Genomic DNA, 22,879 nt, shown 5'->3' on the forward strand with positions numbered 1-22,879 from the left:
GCACAAGCCGCAGGTCGCCGTCGACGGTGGGCGGATGGTCCAGTTCGTCCGCGTGAAAACGACGCAAAGAGACTTTGCCACGAAGACCCTCTGGTGCGGGCTGCCAAAAATAGAGCTCCTATGGAGCCTCTCAATCCCGCTTACGCTTCGATTGTGCTGTTTGTGCCGCGCAAGGCCTTCACTCTTTCTTTTTTTTTTCTGTAACATTTGTAGTTGTTCTTCCGCCTTTTTTCTTTGGAGTAGCTTCGTGAACTAGGGAGTGATGGTCAAGATGCATTCGTAAATACACTATACCAAATGGAAAACATTCGGGGAACTTGAATGTCTTCGTAAAATTGATAAACTCGTAAAATCAGGTTTCGTGAAATTGGAGTTCAACTCTAGTAAGATCTGATTAAATGAGACACGCTATGGGACTATTTGTCCCCATCCCGTTTCAAAGAGGATAACAACAACAGCAACAACAGCAACAAAGATGGTGCACGAGATGAGACCGAAGAAAAACCATCGCAGTTCGTCAGAGCTTAAATAAAGAATTAGATATTTAGGACAACGTTTGTTGTCCTTTCCGCTCAGACCAGTACATGCACCATGGCGTTCTTTGCACACTGCTGCTCAGCTAACGCTAATGTGCGTGCGCAAGTGTGATCAATGTGTGTCCACACTTGCAACAGTACACTGCGTGTACTATCGTCCCACTGAAGAAGCCAGACATAAATATTGAACGCGTGTGATGCCTGTTCAGAGAAGAATGGGAGCGAAAGTTATGGCCGGTTTACAGGGAAGCAGCGTACGTATCTGCATGTAGAGGGCCACGAACCGTCAGTCAAGATATTGCAAGAACCCGCCGTGGTTGCTCAGTGGCCATGGTGTTAGGCTGCTGAGCACGAGGTCGCGGGATCGAATCCCGGCCACGGCGGCCGCATTTCGATTGGGGTGAAATGCGAAAACACCAGTGTACTTAGATTTAGGCGCACGTTAAAGAACCCCAGGTGGTCGAAATTTCCGGAGTCCCCCAATACGGCGTGCCTCATAATCAGAAAGTGGTTTTGGCACGTAAAACCCCATAATTTTTTTAAGATATTGCAAAAAGTGATTGTCAAAAAGGAGTAGCAGGGGGAAGCTAAATCGTGTTTCAACGTCAGAAATCATGCGAAGCTAATCGGGCATCACAAGACGCTTGGGTGAGTCTAAAGGGTTTGAAAAAATTGTCCTTTTAACGCTGTTCAAAGAGCAATGTTAACCGCGCATATCATTTTCACTCACCTAATTAGGCCCACTGAAGGAGAACAACCTCTACCAGAGATCGTCGCTTGCCTCATGAATGCTGCGACGAACAACTCCAACCAACAGCCCGCCAATATCTTATCCTCAACATCCTGCAGCTCTCAAATAAATTATTTTCTCCTTTTCTGTTCATCGGACACCAACGTTCTTATCCCCAACGCTCAATCGCTTATTTGTACTTTACGCTCTACATTGCCTGCCCAGCCCGACTTATCCCTTGTCATTCGAACTAAAGAAAAAGAAATTCCGCTCGTTATTACATACGATCAGATTTCTTTCTACAAATACGCCGATGGCATTTCTTTCAGTCGTTCCCTGTGCTACCCATCCAACCTTGCACGTTTATTTGCGATCGTCCAAGTTTCAGGCCATTTGTGTTATCACTGGTTATCACGATGATCCCAAACTTTGGCACATATCCACAACAGTGCCAAGAAGGTGCCGGTAATAGTAGTAGTAGTATAGTAGTTGTTCTTGTGGCCTTAAAACATAGCTGGTGGAACTAAAACAAAGTACTGCGCACTTTTGTCTTCTTCTAGTGTGAAGGATTTCTGCCTTCCTCTGACCTTAGCACCGACAAAAGTGGCTTCTCTCGCATGTTTCAAACGGCCCCCTTATAGGATAACACACCTCTGCGCTGCCGCTCACCTGTCGCCGTCCTTCCCGCGTTGAGGTGCGCGAAAGGCTGGAAGAGCCCCCAGAGTTCGCCACTGCTTCCGATGGCCGCCTCGAGGGCGGCGGCGGTGAGCGTGGCGCCCGGCTCGAGGCAGCGCAGCACCAGCTCCTCCAGCAGGTTCTCGGCGGCCGCCGTCAGGTACAGGGCGCCGTACTCGTGCACGCAGGGCGCCAGCCGGGCGTCGCACGCCCAGCGCTGAAACCGGCCCACGGGAAGCTGTAGACCGGCGCGGGCGCTCTTGCCCAGCCGCAGCTGGTCGCACGACGACAACGTGTACATGGCGGCGGCCCGGTGACAGGCGCTCACGCAGCTCTCGGCCAGGGCCGGCGACAGCACGATGCACAGGGCGCCGCTCACCTGCCGCTTGCCGCACACGCCCAACGGACGGGACAGCCTGCGCAGCAGCGGGAAGTTCGTGGTAACGGGGGGAAAGTTCGCCTTCGGTCCGAGAAAGCGAGTGAAATTGGACCGCTGGAGAGAGCAGCTAAGGCGGAGGTCCATTTATGCAATCGATAATAGCAGCCGATCGTGCACCTAGACCTCACTGTGAGAGTGTCGTTATGTAGCTACTGTGCATCGTTGCCGACAATCTTTTTTTAGATATATATTTTACTTATGCCGCAACCAAACTCGTCTCATGTGTCACCTTAACGACACGGTGACACATCGATACTAGGCGTTTTCCTCATAAGGACAAGGTTACCGGTTCGAATTCAAGTCCCTGTGACCGCTTTTAGTTTGGGGCCTTATGGGAAAGTAGTGATACGCTGAAATTCTGGTGCAAATAAAATAACCCCAGCCGTTCTAGATTATAGCCACATAACTCTAGAGCACGAGTTATACATTTGGCAGGCAAGAGAAGCCATAGAGGATTATTATTACCTCTGTGCCTCCCTCGCAACGCGCACCAGAGGCCTCTGCAAGAGAAACGAGAGCCGCGGCACAACCTCCATGGAGATCTTGCGGCGCTGGTCGCGAAGGCGGCCGCTCTGGAGCACGCGCAGCACGTCGTGGTTGGTCCAGGGCGGCCGCTGCATCTCCACGAGCCGCGACTGCAGGTTGTCCACCCAGACAAACTCCTCGGCGCTCGTGATGTTGGTAGCGATGGTCTCGAGGCTCGAGTGCCGCATCAGCCTCCGCACGCCTCCACTCGGCTCGGCGTCCGACGAGTACGTCGACGTCGAGTAGCCGCCACAGCCGCTGGTGCTCGTCCCTTGCTGTGTTCGGGCGGCCAGCTGCTCCACGGCTTGCCGGATATCGTCCAGGTTGGCCGAGCTCTCGTGAAGCTCGTAGCTGCCCCCGCTGCTACTTCGGTATCCACGACGACCTGCGAGCGCACGTTGGCAAATGTTTAGTAAAGCGGTTTTGATTAAGTGCGCCCGAAACATGGCTAAAGAGAAAAAAATCACGTGAACGGGCTTAATTCTTCCGCCTGTTTATGCTGAATGACTCGGAAGCATGACGCAATTATTCATTCTGCTTGAGGAGCAAGCACTCGCATGAACTACTGCGCTACAACTGTGTCATAATACAGCTATGCAACGTCGCGCGGGTTGACATCCCTTCAGTAAGGGGTGTAAGCCGAAGCAGCAACTCTCCACAAAATGCTTATAATGCTGATGCAACTATGCTGTAACACCGCTCAACAACTCAAATGCAACTCTCTGAATTAGGTGGCCTTTATATTTAGCGTGAGGTCCAACAGGTTGCATTAAAGATTCGAAAGGCTGACCATACGGTTGCTGTTTTACGTACAAATTGGCGTGACCAATCATACATATACAGCCGCGAAAGTAACGTTGCTCAGTTTCTTGTTGTCTAGTGAAATCCGCTGTCTATTTCACAGCGAAGGTTTTACACGTTCGAAGACATGCACACGCCAAAACTTACCATGTTCGATCCTAGGGTCAAGAGTGCCAAGGAAGTGCGACGCGCATAAGTCCAAATGTCCTGCAGGAGGTCGAAGTCACGTGGGGCGCGCAACGAAGTTCTTTATATTAGTGGAATGAACAGCTGAATGAAAAACGGTGAATCTTCATGCGACGAGCCGACGAAGTGATACTCCAACAAACTTGAAGCACAGTTGCGTCACTCATAGATTCTTCAACTAAAGTAAAAAAAGAAGCATTATCTAGTAAGAGTGGAGAGGAAGAGAGAGAGAGAGAAAGAGAGAAAGAAATAAGAGGGTAAGTTAGTTGGAAATGTCAGATACACTACTTAGGGGGAGGATGAAGTAGGGACAAAATGAGAAATCGTGAGAATAAAAAGGAGATTTGGACAGGACACCGCAAAGAAGATGTCGACTTTTTAAAAGCTTCATAGTAGCAGATCTAATTAAACATCCATATTATTTTTATTATTTTGCTATTATAAATGTTTTTTACATATTTCAGAAGGTAACGCTTTTCGTAAAACGAAGCCCTAGAATGTGCTAGGCTACCCAAACGCATCAAAGCAGAGAAAGCACAGAAAACAGCTCTTGCGCAACTTGAGTAGCAACAGCCAGTAATTACCGTGCGACGAAGATGACGACGATGGCTGGGACCGGCGGCAGAGACGCGACGCGGATATCGACGTCGGGGGAACTCGTTCGTCTTCGGGCACAGCTTTGAGGTGTCCCGGCACATTGTGCAGAGACTTGGTGAGTGGTGCGCCCGATGGTGTCGCACGGGCGAAGTCCAGGTACGTCGGTGGCGACGTCGAACTCGCGTACGACGACTGACCGCCGTCACTCATACTGGCGTGCCCCGATGACCTGCCGAGGAAAACATGTGTGGTCGAAGGTAGTAGGTGATGCCCCGTAACAAATGGCGGTAAATCTCACAGTTCTTTTTTGTTACAGTGAGCACTGTACTAACAAACTAAGAAATGTTCCTTCAAGACGGTACACGAAGATGCTTTAGTTTCTGAAGAAACAAGGTGGTGTCATAAAAAAAAGGAAATATTAAACTAAGCCGCAAGCAACGTGAACGAAGAAGAGAAAGCTTTAGATTACCTGTACGCTTCTACGTAGAATATGGAAAGAAGCGCCTTCGGAAAAAGCAGAATTTTTGTTACCTGCATGTATTTTCAAGAAGGCCCAGGTAAATACTGTCACATTGTTGTGATGGGGAAGAGTTACACAGTACCATAAATTTAAGGGACAAATTTAACTCTTTATTGGGTGAACATGTGCCCAGAAAAAGAAGTCACAAAAAAAAATGTCTCAAACATAATCTCACACAAACCTTGCTAAGCTTAATATGCAGTTCATGCCAAACGCCGATCATCCAAATGTACGATTCTGGGTGAAGTGACTGCCATCTGACCAGCCGTCATGATGTGATATCAATGGAAGCAAAAGAATGTACCTAGGCACCTCAAATGTGGTACGTCAGTCAACATTCAGGGAAATACGTCTGAGACAACTAAGCATAGAGATAGAAAGAAAAAAATAGAAGACATAAATGGCAGGGAGGTTAACCAGACGCACGTCCGGTTTTCTGCCCTGCACTGGGGAAAGGGGGTATGGGGACGAAGAGAGAGAGAGAGAGAGAGGAGAAAACAGTTTCACGCACATATGAAGGTTCGCACCGAGTCTACACACGGCTGCCAAGACCTGTCGACTTGAGATGTTTCCACAGCGTTTTCGTGGCTTTCTGGGCCATCGACGCGTACGAGATAGCTTTGTCTTTACTTACAAACTTTCGAATCAACGGTACCGATAGTACTGTTGTTGCAGCCATAATAAAGGACTCGCAACACACAAAGTAAACGCAGCTACAGGTTGTGACTATTTGCTGCTTTCTACTTTCTATGCAAGAGCACATCTGTCCGGCTCACCTGTTCTCGTCGGAAGAGGAGCCGCCGGCGTAGAGATCATGGCGACGCACACCCAGCCTCGGATCCTCGGGGTTGAGCGGGAAGCTGAGGATGTTGCGGCGGCGAGACTTGAGCCGTGCCAGAGGCTTTCGTCGCGATACGACAGGGTCACCATCTGATGAGCTCTTGCTAAGCGAGCCGCAATCAGTGTTAGAAGCCGAGTCACTGCAAAACAATGGGACGTGAATGAGAGAGAGAGAGAGAAAACACAGGTAGCTTAACCAAAACAAACATTTGGTTTGCTACTCAACACTGCAATGAATGTGGGGGGGATTAATGTAACCAGTCAGCTATGCCATCACAGTTCTATCTATCTATCTATCTATCTATCTATCTATCTATCTATCTATCTATCTATCTATCTATCTATCTATCTATATATATATATATATATATATATATATATATATATATATATATATATATATATATATATATATATATATATATATATATATATATATATATATATATCTTTGTTAAATAATTCTAAGATTGAACAATGCTCATATAACAACCTCAATGGACGGCTACGTTACTGCGCGGTACTCACCGGTAGACGCAGAAGTTTGGGTCCGTCGGGAATCCCTCGTCGGTTTGCTGCTGTTCCTCCTGTTCTCGCGTCATCATCGGCTCTGCCAGCGACAGCTTGTTGCGCGCTGGCGAGGCGCGGGTGGCCGCCGTCAGTGCCAGAGAGCCAGGCGAGGCCCTGCTGCTGGCACCGCTGCTGCTGCCACCGCTGCTCGGCACCGGTGTTTCACGCACGGGTGTCGCACGGCTGGACCCGGGAGGTCCGGGTGACGAGGACGACGCGGCGGCAGACACGCAGGGCCTCGGAGACGCCTCGTGCGAGGAGCGCCCCGACGGACTGGGCCACAGGTCCCGCACCGACAGCTTGGTCAGCGAAGGAGCAGAGCCTCCCACGAGGTCACGGTGAGATGCCCTGCACCAACGGCGAAAACGACGCACGATATACAGAAGCACCATTTTGACCGCGTGGTCACACAGAGCCTCGCGGGTAACGGTTGTTCTTTATTGAGGCGCATAGATCAGGATATATATTTCCACCAACAGGTGGTGCCGCCTACCTATTTTTCAAGTGCGGAGCATATAAATGTATCATACGGTACAATATAGCAAAATGAAAAAAGATACATTTTGGAACAACACATTATAAATTACACAAATGCTACACGTACAGTACCGATACAGAAACTGTCAAAAGAGAGAGAAGCACAGGATAAAATGACACCTTATAAATGAAACAAACATCCAAGCGCAGCAACGATACACAAAATGTCCCATGAGTGAAAAAACGGAGCAGTGTACACTGCATTTGCCTCCGCCTTCAGGCCTTGAAGGCTACACAATAAATGAAATGAAATATATACATTTCACTAGAGATACATAATACTTTTGCTAGGCAAGAATGCACACGCATTTATTATCCTAGTTTTTCTTTGCATTATTTCTGCTGCTCACAGTGGCAAGTCATGGGAGAGTTGGTCGACCCTTTCACAATCAGGTGCCGAGTTTGTCATCGTAACTTCTTTTCAGTACTGCCAAAAGAAAGATGTTTTCACGAAAAAAAGAAAGATCTGCAATGAAAATCGTGGGTACAGTGTACCAATATGAACTTTCCCATTTCTCGGGATACGTAAGTGTTAAGCAATCTGCTTCATACGTTCCACATTTATTATCCTGCCTTTAAGAAATAAAAGAAATGCTGACTTTTTACTGAAATGGGAGTGTAAAAGAAAGAGATTATGCAATCTTTTCGCGACGATGGCGAAAACTATTGCTGACACTTGTGCTGCTACATGCTTAGGTCCTTAAGCTGTCTTGCCATTGAGCAAGCCCTCTAGAGCCACTGCACGTGAGTACGTTGGGTAGCCACAAAGTAACACGAAGAGCTCCACGTTCGTTGTCTCAGATGCGCGAGTTTCCCCTTTTAATTTGTAACAATGCGGTTTCCAAATTTTCCTTGTGAAACACACATATTAGTCGGAGAGATATACCCCGTCGCCCACAACATTAAAAGCACACATAGAGGCATTCGTGCGAACAGATTTCTTTTTTTTCAGTCACACAGGAAGGCAGGCCGAGTCGCTGCGCAGTTCGAACGGGTAGAGTGGCTCTTGCTCCTAAAACACGACCTCTCGTCACAAGGAAGAAGGATGCAGGCCCGCGACAGTTTCTGTAATATGCGTCGCTGTGGCTTTCTGCAGCGTTTTTTTTTCTTTTTTGGCGAGTGCAGCTTAAGCAAGCACACGCCCCGATTTGTTACATAAAACAATTGTCTGGAATGGTGAAGCCTCGAAGTGGAAAGCAGCGAGACCGAGCTCCTCCAAAATGTTTCAACTAAATTTTCAGTCCATGCAACGCCGCCATACCGACTATTATCTTCTGTTATTGAAGTGCCGCCAAGGACACGAGGCAGCTACCCTCAATTTCACACCAATTGTAGGTTTTCACACACGTAGCTTAGGTGCATAACATTCAATCATTTCGTTTGTTCGTAGACTTCTCATTTCAGTGATTTTCCGTCTTGAGGACGTTTTATTTTAATTTTATTTTTTTGGACATTAATTCCAGGGACCACGCATTCGTCTCAAATGTTGTCGCTTGATTTATCTACAGGCGCGAGCCACAAAACCGCTGTTCGCTTTCTCACGGAAAAAAGACCGCGCCCTGTTCTGGAATCCTAATTGTCGCTCGGGCTGGCCTGTGCTGTCACAAGCTCTCGCCGCAGGGCACTATGGAACTGAATGTGGCACATAGTTTGCGATCTTTGAGCGTTGTGAAGGTGACGACTGGGATATAGCTGTTTTGTCTCTCTAAAACGGCGAGGACCTCCGACTTCAGTGGTCGCTGATGGCGTACCCCAATTATGGCGTAATTACACATGGATAACTCATTTACTCGGACCTTAACGTCATCGTACACGAGGACATAAAATGCGCACGGTACGTGCGATTAAATCACAAGAACAATGGACTTTTTTTTTTCTCCTGCGAGAATGTCGAAATACGTGCACAGCGGAAAGTGCACGAGAAGCTCTTCCAAAAGTGACCCAACGACCAGAAATGGACATGCACGGGGAGCAAGAAGTCGCATAGGACCAGCAGCTGAGCGAGGCTGAGCGAATTCGTTTAAGTTTACATCTATTACAGGCAGCACCTCCTTAGGATACACGAAAGGAAAAAAAAACAGAGAACAGGTGCTGTACCCAGTGCCTTTTTCTACTTCGTCCTTGTCATTAGTGGTGCTGCTCACAGTCAATCGTCACCAACAAATCCCGTTTTCATGCTAATAAGTTTGACTTCTCGTACTTTCCTAATGATTGCACTTTATACAAGAAGGAATGATACACTTTTGGCAGCTAGAATACTTCATGTTGTTATCGACCAGATTGGCAGGGCTACTTATGCTCCTGTAAACTTGCCCATGGACGAGCTAAGGCCTTCAAATTTTGTCGACGCACTGCCCGCGAATTCGATTAAGCATATATAATTGCTTGACTATATTCACAGGAATAAAGTGCCCGGTTTCTCATGGTTTAATTATTACTCCGATCAGATTGCCTCTCTTTTGAAGATGGCAGTTAATACCTTTCACACCACTGTCACTCCCGGTGCGTCAGACTTCACGTTACTCAAAAAATGTACGTGAGCTCACATTTCTCGTAATTCTGGCCAAACAAACAACACCGCCTTTACGTGAACAAGACACTTCGCCCTTGGCCATAATATGACCACTGAGTGATTTATCGGAGGGCTATGTAAATGAAGTTCTTTTCGCAGGATTTTCCCGCTCTCGTTTATTCATTATACTGACCCGCTCAGTAGAGATTTGTGCTTTCCCGAAATCATCTAAAAGGCGATGTTTTCACTTGCTTGCTTCTTATGTACACCTCCGTACGTACGGACTGAACATATCTGAGGCTGCCGCCCTTACCAGACTTGGAACAATTCCTCAATGCACCCCAGTACTGCACAATTAATGGCAGAGGAATATACGCGTACGGCATTCGAAAGAAGGTATGGGTCCTTGACTTCTTTACGATTTGTGGTCGCTGCTAAGGCACGCTTTCTAATAAGTATTTTACAGCAAAGCTGTTAAGCTCTCGGTGGTCGGCATTTTTCGGGACCATCCGTGAGCAGAAATTATCATCATCAGCAATAGCTTATAACCCCCTAAGCAAGCAAAAATACAATGGCGAGTCCCCCTCGTATTGCAGAGGCTACAAGCACTAAGCAAAGTGGAGCAAACACTGCATGCATTCCTTGGAATCACGCATGCAACGTACTGAACAGCGTGCGTTTCAATAAAGAACAAGATCAAAACAAGCATGTATCATCATCAGTAATGGTTGATACACCTTTAAGCAAGCAAAAATGCAATGGCTCATACCCCCATAAGCAAGCTAAACATGCAATGGCTCATACACTCGTAATGCAGAGGCCACAAGCGCTCAGCCAAAGCCGCACCCCATACCACTATATGCCCTAAGGCATTGACCCTCGCTTAAAAAAAAAAAAAAAAGCCGCTGGACCGAGCCCCCCCCCCCCTCTGAACGCATGCTTAAGGACGTTTATTACGTTTTGCATGCGTTTTATTATGCTTTCTTTTCTAATAAACTTATTCCCTCCTCCTCCGCAGCAATGTGAAGCGAACAGTGCATGCATTCATTGAAGTAACCCACACAACATAAAGAACAGCATACGATTCAATAAAGAAAAAGCTCTAAACATGCACCCAAACCTTAAGCATTGCATACCCCCCGTCAGCAGTTGTAGTGGTTGTTTTGCAACAGCTTCGCTGGACATCTACTTTCGTAGGTCCGGGATGGCAAGTAAATTCTTAAAGCGAAGCTTTCGTTGCCTTTTCCTTTAACTTTCCCATTGCTGCTGCTATGGCTGCTGTTGTCTGGCACACCGCGTCAGGGTGGGGGGGGGGGGGGGGGGGGGGGATGTGTTCAGAGCGTGTATATACATGGAAGAAGCGTGGTAAAGAAGAAGAGACGCGATAAACTCATTTGTATCGCACCGCGTCGAATGTACACAATGCCCTCTGGAGCTCCCGGGTGGTCGCCAGCTTAGCCTTTTGACAGCAGAACTTCAGTTTGGCAAAGTTGGCGTTTACTTTATATCATACTGACCGCTAATACCGCCCGTGTCGTAGTTTTTCTGTTCTCGTCCGCTGTCCCCGTCTTTATTAGCGGTCAATATGATATGTAGCCTCTTTGACAGTTGTAATTATCCGTCACCCCCCCCCCCCCCCCCCCCCCCGTCCCCGCAAGCACTTACCTTTCTGCCAACGTGCAAGTCACGAGGAAAGCTAGATAGAATGGAACAGAGGAGGGGGAGAGGAGGCAGAGAATGAGTAGAATCGACGCAGTCGCAAAACGACTGAATAACTGCCTTGCCACTCTTCGCTCGCAATTCCCATAAAAATATAGGGGGGATAGGGAAAAAGTAACGTGAGAATGGAAGTAAACGGTGGATAAAGTTAAGTTCAAGGTACGGTTCGGTGCGTTTCTGCTATTTCTGAAAAATAAAACCACGCAAATATGTCTAGCGGACCACTTACACAGGGCGTGCAGGAGCAGAGTCGCATTAATTAAAGCGCACAACAGGGTCTAGGCGACACAGCGGAAGCGGTCGCACGTCAAATGAATACTTCTGTGCCCGCAGCGATAGCTTTGCGGCTATGGCATCGTTCGAGGTCGCGGATTTGACCGAGGAAGCCGCATTTCGATGGGGGCGAAATAAAAAACACTCGCGCGCTTTGATTTAGGGGCACGTTAAAGAACACCACGGGGCCAAAATTAATCCGGAGTGCGCCACTACGGCCTGCCTCATAATCCAATTGTGGTTTTGGCACGTACAGCCCCATAATCCGATTCAAATTTAATGCTTCTGCCACGATGCGATGTACCATGTGAGGAAATGACAATGTTCAATCCTCCCAGAAGTTATGAAATATGGCGCACAACAACGCCTCAAGCAAACACCTCTTCCTTTGTGTTTTGTGTACTACACCGACAAACAGCAGTGGTGCACGCAAGGTAACGTTGAATATCAACTCACCACTATCATGTTGAATTAAACATGCGCCGTCAACATCACCGATTATCGCCAATCAAAGCAAACAGCAAATCAAGCTTCGCTTACATCGATTCTCACAGTGCGTGGGATCTGCATAATACTTTTTTTTTAGGTTCGAACGAGCATGCGAGTAAGTGGTTCCAAGTGCGAATAAAAATGAAGTGCGGTGAACATAAAGGCCCCGTCAGTGAAAATCGGTGAATCAGTGAAGTCAGTGAACTGAAAATCAGTTCCGACAACTAATAGCGGACGTGTGACGGAAAACGTGTGTGAGCGTGAGTACCATTAAATGCGAATGGAGCTCAATATAATTGAGTACTGGTAAGTGTAACATAGTTGAAGACGAGTATCGAGTGAGATTGCGTGTAGATGAATTGGCGCGGGTGTTACGCAGCTCACGCGAATGGGAAGAATGCCTAATGATTTTCCAGAGACAAGCCACCCGGCAGATTGTCGTAGGGCGTGTCTTAAGACAGTAACTGCCTATCGCAAAGAACGTTAGCGCGCTGTACGATTGCGTTAACTTGTATTACCGACGCACTATATAATAAGAGAACGCTGCTACCAACAGCGCTGCGTCTTCAAGGAAAGCCGCGCCGACAAATCAAGCTCACACAGCCTACATAGGAACAATCTTGCGTTTATTGCAGCGCCACGCAGACAAGATTATATATAAGCTGAGGAACTCATGACCGCCCGTGTCCCTTGTTCTGCTTATTTCACACCTGCGCGTCGCTGCTTATGATTGGTCGTTACGAAGTCGCCAGACCTGGTAGTAATTCCAGCGAGCTCACCTCAGTGACGCGCCTTCGGCGGGCATCCTGGTGTCGTGCGGTCGGTTCAGGTCTCCCAGGCGCCGCGGCTTGGGCCGGATGATCTCGAGGCCGTGCTGTCGACACTGATCGGCGTCCCGGAACTCGGGCACCGCGGGCACCGACGCCATGGCCCCCGCGGTTCCAACGGCAATCGTGTGCCGCGCGGCTAGCTCATGGCCGCCACGCTACCGCAGCGCGGCCGCCGCCCAAGGCACAAGTGAGCTCCACCACCGATCGGGATGGGCACCGGCAATCCACCTGCAACAAAACCGATTCACCGATAAAGCAAGCGTCAAGGTAAGCAAGCGAAAAGCCGTTGTAGCTTTTAAAATATTTGTAGATGAAACAAATTACGGCAGAACTCGGGTCACGACGGCTGCCGACGATAATGCGCATAGCAATCCAGCAATGTAGCGACAGAGCATTTTACCGAAGGCACGTTTATTCAACACATGTAGTGGTAATTCTGAGACCTTTGTTGCTTCGGCTATACTCCACATACTGCGGTATTGCTCCACTTTGCTACGGCATTCGTTTGTCAAGGTCGCCCGTGAGCATGAAGGCATGAAGACGATGACCGTATGACGCCGACGCAGTGACGATTGAATGATGAGGAAGAAATTATAGCGGTGGAACGTCAAAGGCGTATAACGACGACGGCATGACGACAATGAGATGTCAAATCTTAACTTGTGATGATGCTATAACCACGACAATGTGACAACTGTGACATAGGGAGAATGAGATGGCGACGACTGTGTGACGTCGATGGTGTACGACGACGGTATGACGACAACCAGATAAAGATTGGGAAATGACGACTATGGCATGACAAGGGCGGCACAATCGGGACTGAATGAGGACAGCACGATTAAAATAGAATGAAGAACAAGAAATGACGAAGGATAGACGAAGGTGGTATGACAACGACGGCACGACGACAATGAGATTATTATACTGGAGTGATGACGATGGTCAAATAACAGCGTGATGACGATGGCATGACGACGATGGTATGGCGAAATCTGGATGTAGAAGTTACAATGATGATGATGGAACGACTGCGAATGCATCCCGACAACAACATGAGAACGAATGCATGACGACGACTGTATGGCAATGATGCAGTGACAACAATAGCGTGGTAACGGCATGAGAAAAATGGGATGACGACGAGTGTATGATGACACTGGCGTGATGACGACGGCATGACGAGGGTCGGGTGACGACGTTACATTGACGATGATAACACGACCACGACGACGTTACGGTGACGGTTTGACACTTGAAACATGATAGCGACTGTCTGACGATGACGCCATGACAACAGATTCACAATCCCGATTGAATGACGACCGTATGATCACAATACAATGATCACAATACGGCGTGCTGCACACGCACACACGCATGCACACACGCACGCACACACACACCGCAAAACCGACGCATTCTCAACGCACGTAATTGCCCGCACAAACGGTTGTTCACAGAGCGCAGTTTTCATCTTCCTGACGGACAAGGCATGGAGGGAGCCTTCAGAATATTCTTCTATAGTTCTCGGAATCACTGAAACATCGCACACTAAAAATGATGTTTTGTGCGTGAACACAACATCGCATTCATGCTTAATTATTGTACGTATTTAGCAGCCACCACAAATATTTGTCTCCGGACTCAAATAGAGCCGGAAGCATTTTCATTATTAAATAACTTCAATCGCAAGAACAAGTATGTCGACGTTTCAACCCACTGCAAGTTTGCCTGAAAGAAGCATAACTGGGACCCCGTTTCCGGTTGGCAATGACCAAACTTCTCAGTTAGTTCGTTAGACCTCTTGGACTTCATTAGATTCGCATATCTTTTTTTCATTCATTTATAATCATCCTTATTTACCCCCATCCCATACCCCTGTATGCCTTGAGGCATTTACCCTCGCATTAAAGAAAAAGGTAAATATCGAAGCAGGGACATCGTTTGCTGTCCCTTTAAAGTAATGCATTTGAGGCACGGCCACATGTTGAAACTACCCTCTACGCCAGCGCTGCCGGTTAGGTTATTTGCGCCGTTACGAGGAAGACTTGTACTTTTTTTCCCCACAGCACACAGCTCCAAACTAAAGTGCACTCTTAGCTTCACGTGCTTTGGGGCAATCAGGAAAACAATCAGAATGGCTTGCTAATTACATGCACGCTACGGCAAAAATCTTTATTTTAACCCCTGCCAGCTATAGGCCTGACCTATACGTCCGTCTCCTAAATTTAAGGCGCGGTAACAGCAACAACAACAAGCACATAATTTATGCAGCTGGTACTTTCTTCTCGTTGCCATGGAGCGCTGATCTGTTATTTCCGTTATACTTGAACTTAAATTTTCGAGAAAAAGTCGCACTGATGATGCTGCCGCCACCCCTTTATCGAGAAATCCTAGTAACGCGATAGCAAGGAAATGAATCCGGTGTCCATGTTACAGAAACATCTCGTAATTAAGTCACTCGTTACTCGGTGCCTTTTCGGTTAGCGTTTCTGTCTTCTAAATGTTACGGACTCGAAACCACACACCGACTAGTTATAGCTGATCGTTTTGCCAGTAGAGACGCCTTCCAAATCAACTTCGATCAGGCAGGATTAACAAGCACGTAAACCTAAGCACAACGGCATTTCATGGCGCGTAAACGCCAGTCGGTGTGCGGCGAAAGCGGCCGGCAGTCGACCCCACGACCTACTTTAAGTATAAGAGAGCGCCGCACCCGCAATGCCACCCTCTGGCGGATTTACGGTCGAGAGTACATCAAGGTTTCGCCCATCAGCGAGGCACTCAGAGTGAACGCGGGTCTGACAATAAGTGTTCTGCAAAAATCCATGTGGTTGAGTTGGCATTCACCTGCTAGCCATTTGGTCAGCTCAATTCGTAAGGCGACTGCGCGCCAGAAGGGCGATGGTGCTGAGTTCGACTCCCGGAACAGCACAAGTTCTTGATAATTGCGAAACTTCCTCCTTCACTAACACGTATGTTTTTCTTTGTTTTTTAAATTCTGGTATGAAGCTGCCACGTGAAAGCTGCCAGCTTTCATGAATGTCTGCGTGCCTGTTTTTCAAGTTCAACGTTTTTGGTACGGCTACGGGCCAACTTCTGTGCGAGGACTGACGTGTGCGAATCAGCAGCCTGCTTGCTCTCTTCGGACAAAAACATTCCTTCGCTGAATATGGAAACTTTACGAAGCAGTGAGTTCATAGGGATTATTATTATTTTTTTGACAGTATAGAGTTATAAATACCCTGAAGTCTAGAACGTGTAGCGTATCAGCGTCCAGAATTTTCTGTGCATTCTCTCTTGCGATTCCGAGAAGGCGCCTCGTCTACGGTTTACAAAGCATTCTAAGAAACAGGTGACAAGCATGAACATCTTTCAAGCTGCCTCTGCAGCCAAAGAAGAGGCTGAGAGCCTGCATCTCGCCATCTTTGTGCTTGCTGGCCATTGCCACAGAGTAATAGCTCCCTATTTCGGCCCGTAAACGCCGCTTGACGGAAACTGGCCCCGGCAAGAGGGCCCCGTGACTTGCCCTATAGGAGCGGCATACTTCTCCGGAATTCTCGAGGTCGCCAGCCCGACGGGAAGCGCTCTGCGAGGAGTGAGGCAACCGGACGGGCGCGCAGGGAGGGCCTCCCGTCAATCATGTTGAAGCTTTAGAGCGTATATTCTTACGCGTGGACGCGCTTCGGATTTACTCGGTCTTCCCCGGCACGCGCGCTGTTCTATAATTCGATCTTATCACGCACGAACAAACCTCATAGGACGTGTAAGCCTATGGAAGGAACACCGCCTCAACAAGGAACTACAGAATTTCGTCCTCGCGCTAAAGGAAAAGCCTTTCCACGTCCAATGGCAAGAGCGCATGGAAAGACGACAAGCCTTTACCAATTCTTGGACGACAGATAGCAGGGCTGCGATAGTGATTGTTTGCGGAAAGACGAGGAAGACCGCTCTCCCGCAGGTCTGGTAACTGATTACCTACTACTGTAGCTTAGCGCGCAACAATATGTTTAGGACTAACATATGTCGAAAGAGTAGCTATAGAGAGAGAAGTCGGAGACTAGAACCTGTATCTGCAGTCGGCGTCATACGGATTACGGGCCGTAGCATTTAAAAAAAAAGAACTTTGAATGCCAATGCACTTTGCAACGTTTCCAGTGAAACCATACAACACAATCTTATTAGCACACATTAGTACAAACTCCAAAACAAATATCAGGTTCTGTGCCCCGGGTGCGGCAACAGTCAGCTTTTTCTCAGATCTCAAGGCCGTTAAACTTTTGAAACCGACTGTACGTGTGTTGGAAGTACTATTGACGTGCATATGTATATGCATTGGTTCCTATTTGTTGCCGTTGTCGTTCTTCTTGTGTTTATTTAGTTGTTTAACAAGCCTGTTTTTATTACTATATCGTTGAAATAATACAGCCGAACCTCGTTATAAGGAAGCCGCATCAGAGACGAGAATGCCTTAGTTATATAGACATTCGTTATAAGCGCATGTTCATTAGACGCTGATATTGGTTACAAGTCTTACATTGACTTCGTTATATCTCACAATTCGCTATATTCATGCTCATCGTGCTAAAGTTCGTCATAACGTGTCCTCTTTGATGTTGCTACTTTCCATACAGTTCATTGTGTGCAACCCGAAAGGGAAATAGGTTAAAACAGGAAGCATGCTGTTTTCGAGCGCTACTCTTTCGACTTTATTCAGCTCCCTCGCTCCTACAGAAATAACGGCGCACAGTTTCAGAGAGCAATGTATATACTCTGAACTAAAGACTGAGCAGGCATCGAGGACGACGCATGAGGGGCCCCAGTACACAAGGAATGGGAAGTTTAAGGTAACCGAAATTAGGGACATCATCATCATCATCATCATCATCATCATCATCATCAGCCTAGTTACGCCCACTGCAGGGCAAAGGCCTCTCCCATACTTCTCCAACTACCCCGGTCATGTACTAATTGTGGCCATGTTGTCCCTGCAAACGTCTTAATGTCATCCGCCCACCTAACTTTCTGCCGCCCCCTGCTACGCTTCCCTTCCCTTGGAATCCAGTCCGTAACTCTTAGTGACCATCGGTTATCTTCCCTCCTCATTACATGTCCGGCCCATGCCCATTTCTTTTTCTTGATTGCAACTAAGATGTCGTTTACCCGCGTTTGTTGCCTCACCCAATCTGCTCTTTTCTTATCCCTTAACGTTACACCCATCATTCTTCTTTCCATAGCTCGTTGCGTCGTCCTCAATTTCAACAGAACCCTTTTCGTAAGCCTCCAGCTTTCCGCCCCATATGTGAGTACTGGTAACACACAGCTGTTGTACACTTTCCTTTTGAGGGATAGTGGCAACCTGCTGTTCATGATTTGAGAATGCCTGCCAAACGCACCCCAACCCATTCTTATTCTTCTGGTTATTTCAGTCTCATGATCCGGATTCGTGGTCACTACCTGCCCTAAGTAGATGTATTCCCTTACCACTTCCAGTGCTTCGCTACCTATCGTAAACTGCTGTTCTCTTCCGAGACTGTTAAACAATACTTTAGTTTTCTGCAGATTAATTTTCAGACCCACCCTTCTGCTTTGCCTCTCCAGGTTAGTGAGCATGCATTGCAATTGGTCTCCTGAGTTACTAAGCAAGGCAATATCATCAGCGAATCGCAAGTTGCTAAGGTATTCTCCATCCACTTTTATCCCCAATTCTTCCCACTCCAGGCCTCTGAATACCTCCAGTAAACATGCTGTGAATAGCATTGGAGATATCGTATCTCCCTGTCTGACGCCTTTCTTTATAGGGATTTTGTTGCTTTCTTTGTGGAGGACTACGGTGGCTGTGGAGCCGCTATATATATCTTCCAGTATTTTTACATATGGCTCATCTACACCCTGATTCCGTAATGCCTCCATGACTGCTGAGGTTTCGACTGAATCAAACGCTTTCTCGTAATCAATGAAAGCTGTATATAAGGGTTGGTTATATTCTGCACATTTCTCTATCACTTGATTCACTTGATTGATTTAGGGACACTTGGTGTCTATTGATAGTCAGCAAATGAAAGCCGGGTAAGGTCGTGAGAATAAAAGCAACGCTTCTCCTGTCTGCTTTTCTCACGTCCTGTTCCCTTTCGCGCTCTCTGCTAAGAAAGTTAATAGGTGTTTCCATTGAGCACTTTGAATGCTGCCGATACGGTTTCATTCTCGGAGATAAAGATAACAATAGTCCTGCTCTCTTTTTTGTATGATATGGCGGTTTTCCGCTTCAACATGTTATAAGGATACTTGTGCTCAAATGTAATATCCTACTATTGCGCTCATAACTACAATTAAAGGAAACTATGTCTGCGACGCCGTATGTAGCAGCCACTAGAATTTGCAGTATACACGAAGCAATTGCAAGCTTGTCCACAAAGAAAACTGAATCGTCTTCAAAGAGATAACCCTTCTTTCACTTGCGCGAGCGTATTCTGCTCGGACATGCACAAGAAGATTACAACAAAATAATCAGAACATTGGAGACGTGCGTTCAGGACATGTACACGCCTTCTTTTCTGCACGGCAAATCGGAGTTAGGACATGCTTGGCCGTGCCGAACAGAGGGAGAACGGAAGCTAAACAAAGTGACATTGTTTCTTCGAATGTCATTTGATGCAGATCGTTTCGTTAGATTAGCGTTCATTCAAAGACTTCTCAACGAAGGTGTTTCAAAAACATATAAAACTGGTGTTCGCAAAGCATTTGATATTTAGTGATATTCTGCTCTTTCGCAAAAATTCCGGAATATTTGCAGGTGCACGAAAACGGAGGTGAGCTAGTATTTACCCGCTCCCACAATCATTGAATATAATTTCAGCCTGAAAGTGTCCTTGGTCAAATTGAGTCGAGCCATCATTATACACAAATGAGTCGGCGAGAATGAAAACGCTTATAAGTTTGTTGGACACTATCTCCGTGTCTCAGGCGTAGAGCGCCGATCGCTTTTTTCATCTCAAGACCACTCGCCAACTTCGCGGCACACTGATGTGGAACCCCAGGGCCATCTCGGTTCTTGCTCGTTGTTTTCTACAGCGTGTAACGCAATATGGCCGTCCGGCGGAATCTTCTAGTGTGCACATTGCCGCTGTTTTGTTTTTGTTTTTTCTTCCAGGACGGACTGGCGAAGAAGAACAAGATGGAAGGGAGGATGGCCGGCCTTGAAGATGACCTTGCGAAGCGGTGCAGCCTCCATCACACCACACTCTTCTCCCGCGGGCACGGCCCTCCCGGTGTGGAAAGCAGAGTTCGGGCAAGGGAGAGAGAATACCGCAGCTAGCTCCTCCGCCAGGCACAAGTGCTCGCGCGCCGCCAGCTGTTATTTCGTCGAGGCCCCTGTATGACCGGCAAAGCACGTGCATAACAGCGCCCCCCCCCCCCCTTCTCTCCCCTTACACCCTGTCCTTGGTTCTTCTACGCTCTCCCTCACTAATAGCCGCGCAACGCTGCTGAAAGTGGATCTAGCGGCGTCTGAGTCGCATGAAGAATGCGCAAATTTATTCATGCGCATTTGCGTACGCGGAGCATGTTCCAGGGACGAAAAGGGGGAGGGAAGGCGGGGGCGGGCACCGCACCGAAGATATACGTAGACATTAGGGTACGTTAAATAGGGTGAACAATAATTGCGAAAAAGAAAGAAAGCAAAGTAACAAAGTTTTTAGTGCTTCCTTAAATGATAAACAATTACCAGTTTTGCGTCTGCGTCTCGGCACGTTTTGTCAAAGAAACAACTCATTCCTCCCGACAGTGCTGCGTGGCCCCGCACGCTCGAAGACGGTGAACAGCCCCTCATCCAAAGCGCTGCTAACATGCAAGTGCTCAGGCATGCTGAAGGCGCACTTACAACTCTAAAAGAGCACTTGTGCTTCAGTTACGACAAAACGTGTTTTGCGACGCGCACGCGTTGCTGCGCGATATATTTCTTCCTAATTTTTATGATTCAATCGAATTTACTTGAAAATCAGATAATGCTGTTCGGTTCCATGGTCTGATAATTCTAGGGGGTGGGGGGGGGAGGTCGGGGGGCGGAGTTGGTGCATCTGCCCCCCTTGCCGCCCGCCTCCCCCCTTGAGGATGCAGCAGAAGTTCATACGTGTCACTTGCTCGTCATTTACCAGTGTCTGTATACGCTTGTTAGTGCTGTTGCTCGACGGTTTGTGGCTGCGACAGCAGCCAGAAACAGTCACTAAGCGGTCCCTACGCGCGCGAAAAGCTTCGTGAATTCCGTCCTCCGAAAAGCTGGCTTCCACAAGCATACACGTACTCTGCGTGAATCCCAGCGCAGTAGGCAGAATAAGAAGAAGGAGCAGCTATGGCGGCGATCTGGAGGAGGTATACCCTCGCCACTGCCTCGGAGGCCGGGGTCATTAAAGGCGCGGACGCGCGCGCGCGCGCGCATTCCTCGAGTGCGGCGCACTTCCATCCCCCCACCCCCCTTATGCTGGACGGCCTGGACAGCCGGCTGCCCGTGGCATCGAGAAGAGCTGTCCTCCCCACCCCGCAGCGCCGCCACTACCATTGCCCCCTCGGCATCAACCGGCGACAGACCTCCCTTCCCTTCTCCACTGCATGCCTTCTGGAGACCTCCCTTCTCTCCTTTCTCGTCTTCATGCCGTAGAGCTTCCCCGAACGCTGTAAGATGCATGCGCAACGGCGGTCGGCAGATGTTGGACGACCCATTATCGCGCTTGGAAACCGCGTACTCCCTCTGCCTTCAGCTTTTCACGACGATCGCGTCGGTATACGCGTGCACGTTTCTTCGAAACGCAGCATACCGGACAAACGAAAGAACCAGGCTTCAAGCACCGTTGCAACCAAAGGTGCTGGCCGGGATTTTCTTTTCTTTTATTTTTTTCCAGCGGATGCCGAACTGCATATCTGCACAGATCGCGGAGAGTTGCGGAGAACGAGGCGAAACAGCACTGGACTTGAGTGATTTACGGGCGCGTTTTAACGAGAGGCAGAGGTCGCCTGCTATGTACGCGCTTTGCATCGCTATTATGAGCGTGTTCACTACGAACACGACGGACAGGCCTTGCATTGATAAATTAGTATTCTGTTCGGACATTGTAGCTGTACAAGATTTGTCGCTGCGTCAGCTGAAGTTGGCAGGCTCAACAAACGACAATGGGCTTTCAGAACAAGCACATACGAACGACTAGCTGCATAGTTACGATTAAGTGGTCTTTCGGCGAAAGACGACAGCCAGAACACTTGTCTTACAATTTGGCGCCGCTTTCTGACGTTAGTTCGCGCGACGTCCCTATCTACGAGGCTCCTCCCGCAAATCGCAAATCGGTCCTGTCGCGGCTCGCCCACTGGGCGACGTGTACAAAGCGAAACGCCCCCGCGTGCTGGAGTTTTAACGTGCGCTTACAGAATCTCAGTTCTCGTTCCAAATCAGAATGTGGGCTGGAGTCGAACCGACGACTTCGCGATCAGGGGCCGAATGGACAAAGCTTTTCGTTCGTAAGGGCTCTTTGCCACTGGCCGGCCACCTTCACTTATTATGTCCGGCATCAGGATTGTCTGGAATTTGTTCTTACGGGCAAGTTGAGTGCATTGTGTGGAATTCGCGTATTTGCGTTTGTACATTTTTAATCTCTCGAAATGAATACTAATACTTCTACTACTACTACTTATTCCACTACTACTTCTACCACTGCTACTTATTACACTACTACTTCTACTACTACTACTTATTCCACTACTACTACTACTACTACTACTACTACTACTACTACTACTACCACTACTACTACTACCACTACTACTACTAACAATGCCAGCGGAAAAGCTCTTCGTGAATCGGGATTAATAGACCAAAGCAGTAGTAGCGCAATCAAAAGCAGCCATCCTGGCAAGAAACTGGGCAGAATAACTATATTTCACAAGGAATCAGACCGCGGCCTAACGACAGCAGAGAACTCCCCGTGCAATCTCAGTCGCGCGACGCGAGTGCTCTCTGCTCTCTCGGCGAAATTGTTCGGGGCTCCCGTAGCAGCTTCGCTGGCGAAACCTAGCAGCACTGTAGCAGCAATGACTAATTGACCGTGCTAAAT

The 22,879-nt window shown here is 48.0% G+C and overlaps 1 protein-coding gene across 1 annotated transcript in view; it reads right to left on the reverse strand.

Moving 5' to 3' along the window:
* Nucleotides 1–22,879, reverse strand: part of LOC126536530 (ankyrin repeat and BTB/POZ domain-containing protein 2) — a 133,939-nt gene that overhangs the window by 54,190 nt on the left and 56,870 nt on the right. Inside the window, exons 2-7 of the mRNA XM_050183538.3 lie at nt 12,729–13,007; nt 6,378–6,767; nt 5,786–5,989; nt 4,477–4,718; nt 2,846–3,290; nt 1,936–2,357 (exon numbers count right to left, since the gene is read on the reverse strand). Coding sequence (XP_050039495.1) covers nt 1,936–2,357; nt 2,846–3,290; nt 4,477–4,718; nt 5,786–5,989; nt 6,378–6,767; nt 12,729–12,877 — 1,852 coding nt within the window. The 5' untranslated portion in view covers nt 12,878–13,007. The remainder of the gene's footprint in view (nt 1–1,935; nt 2,358–2,845; nt 3,291–4,476; nt 4,719–5,785; nt 5,990–6,377; nt 6,768–12,728; nt 13,008–22,879) is intronic.

This window comes from Dermacentor andersoni, chromosome 4 (assembly GCF_023375885.2).
Source record: "Dermacentor andersoni chromosome 4, qqDerAnde1_hic_scaffold, whole genome shotgun sequence".
NCBI classification, from domain to species: Eukaryota; Metazoa; Arthropoda; class Arachnida; order Ixodida; family Ixodidae; genus Dermacentor; species Dermacentor andersoni.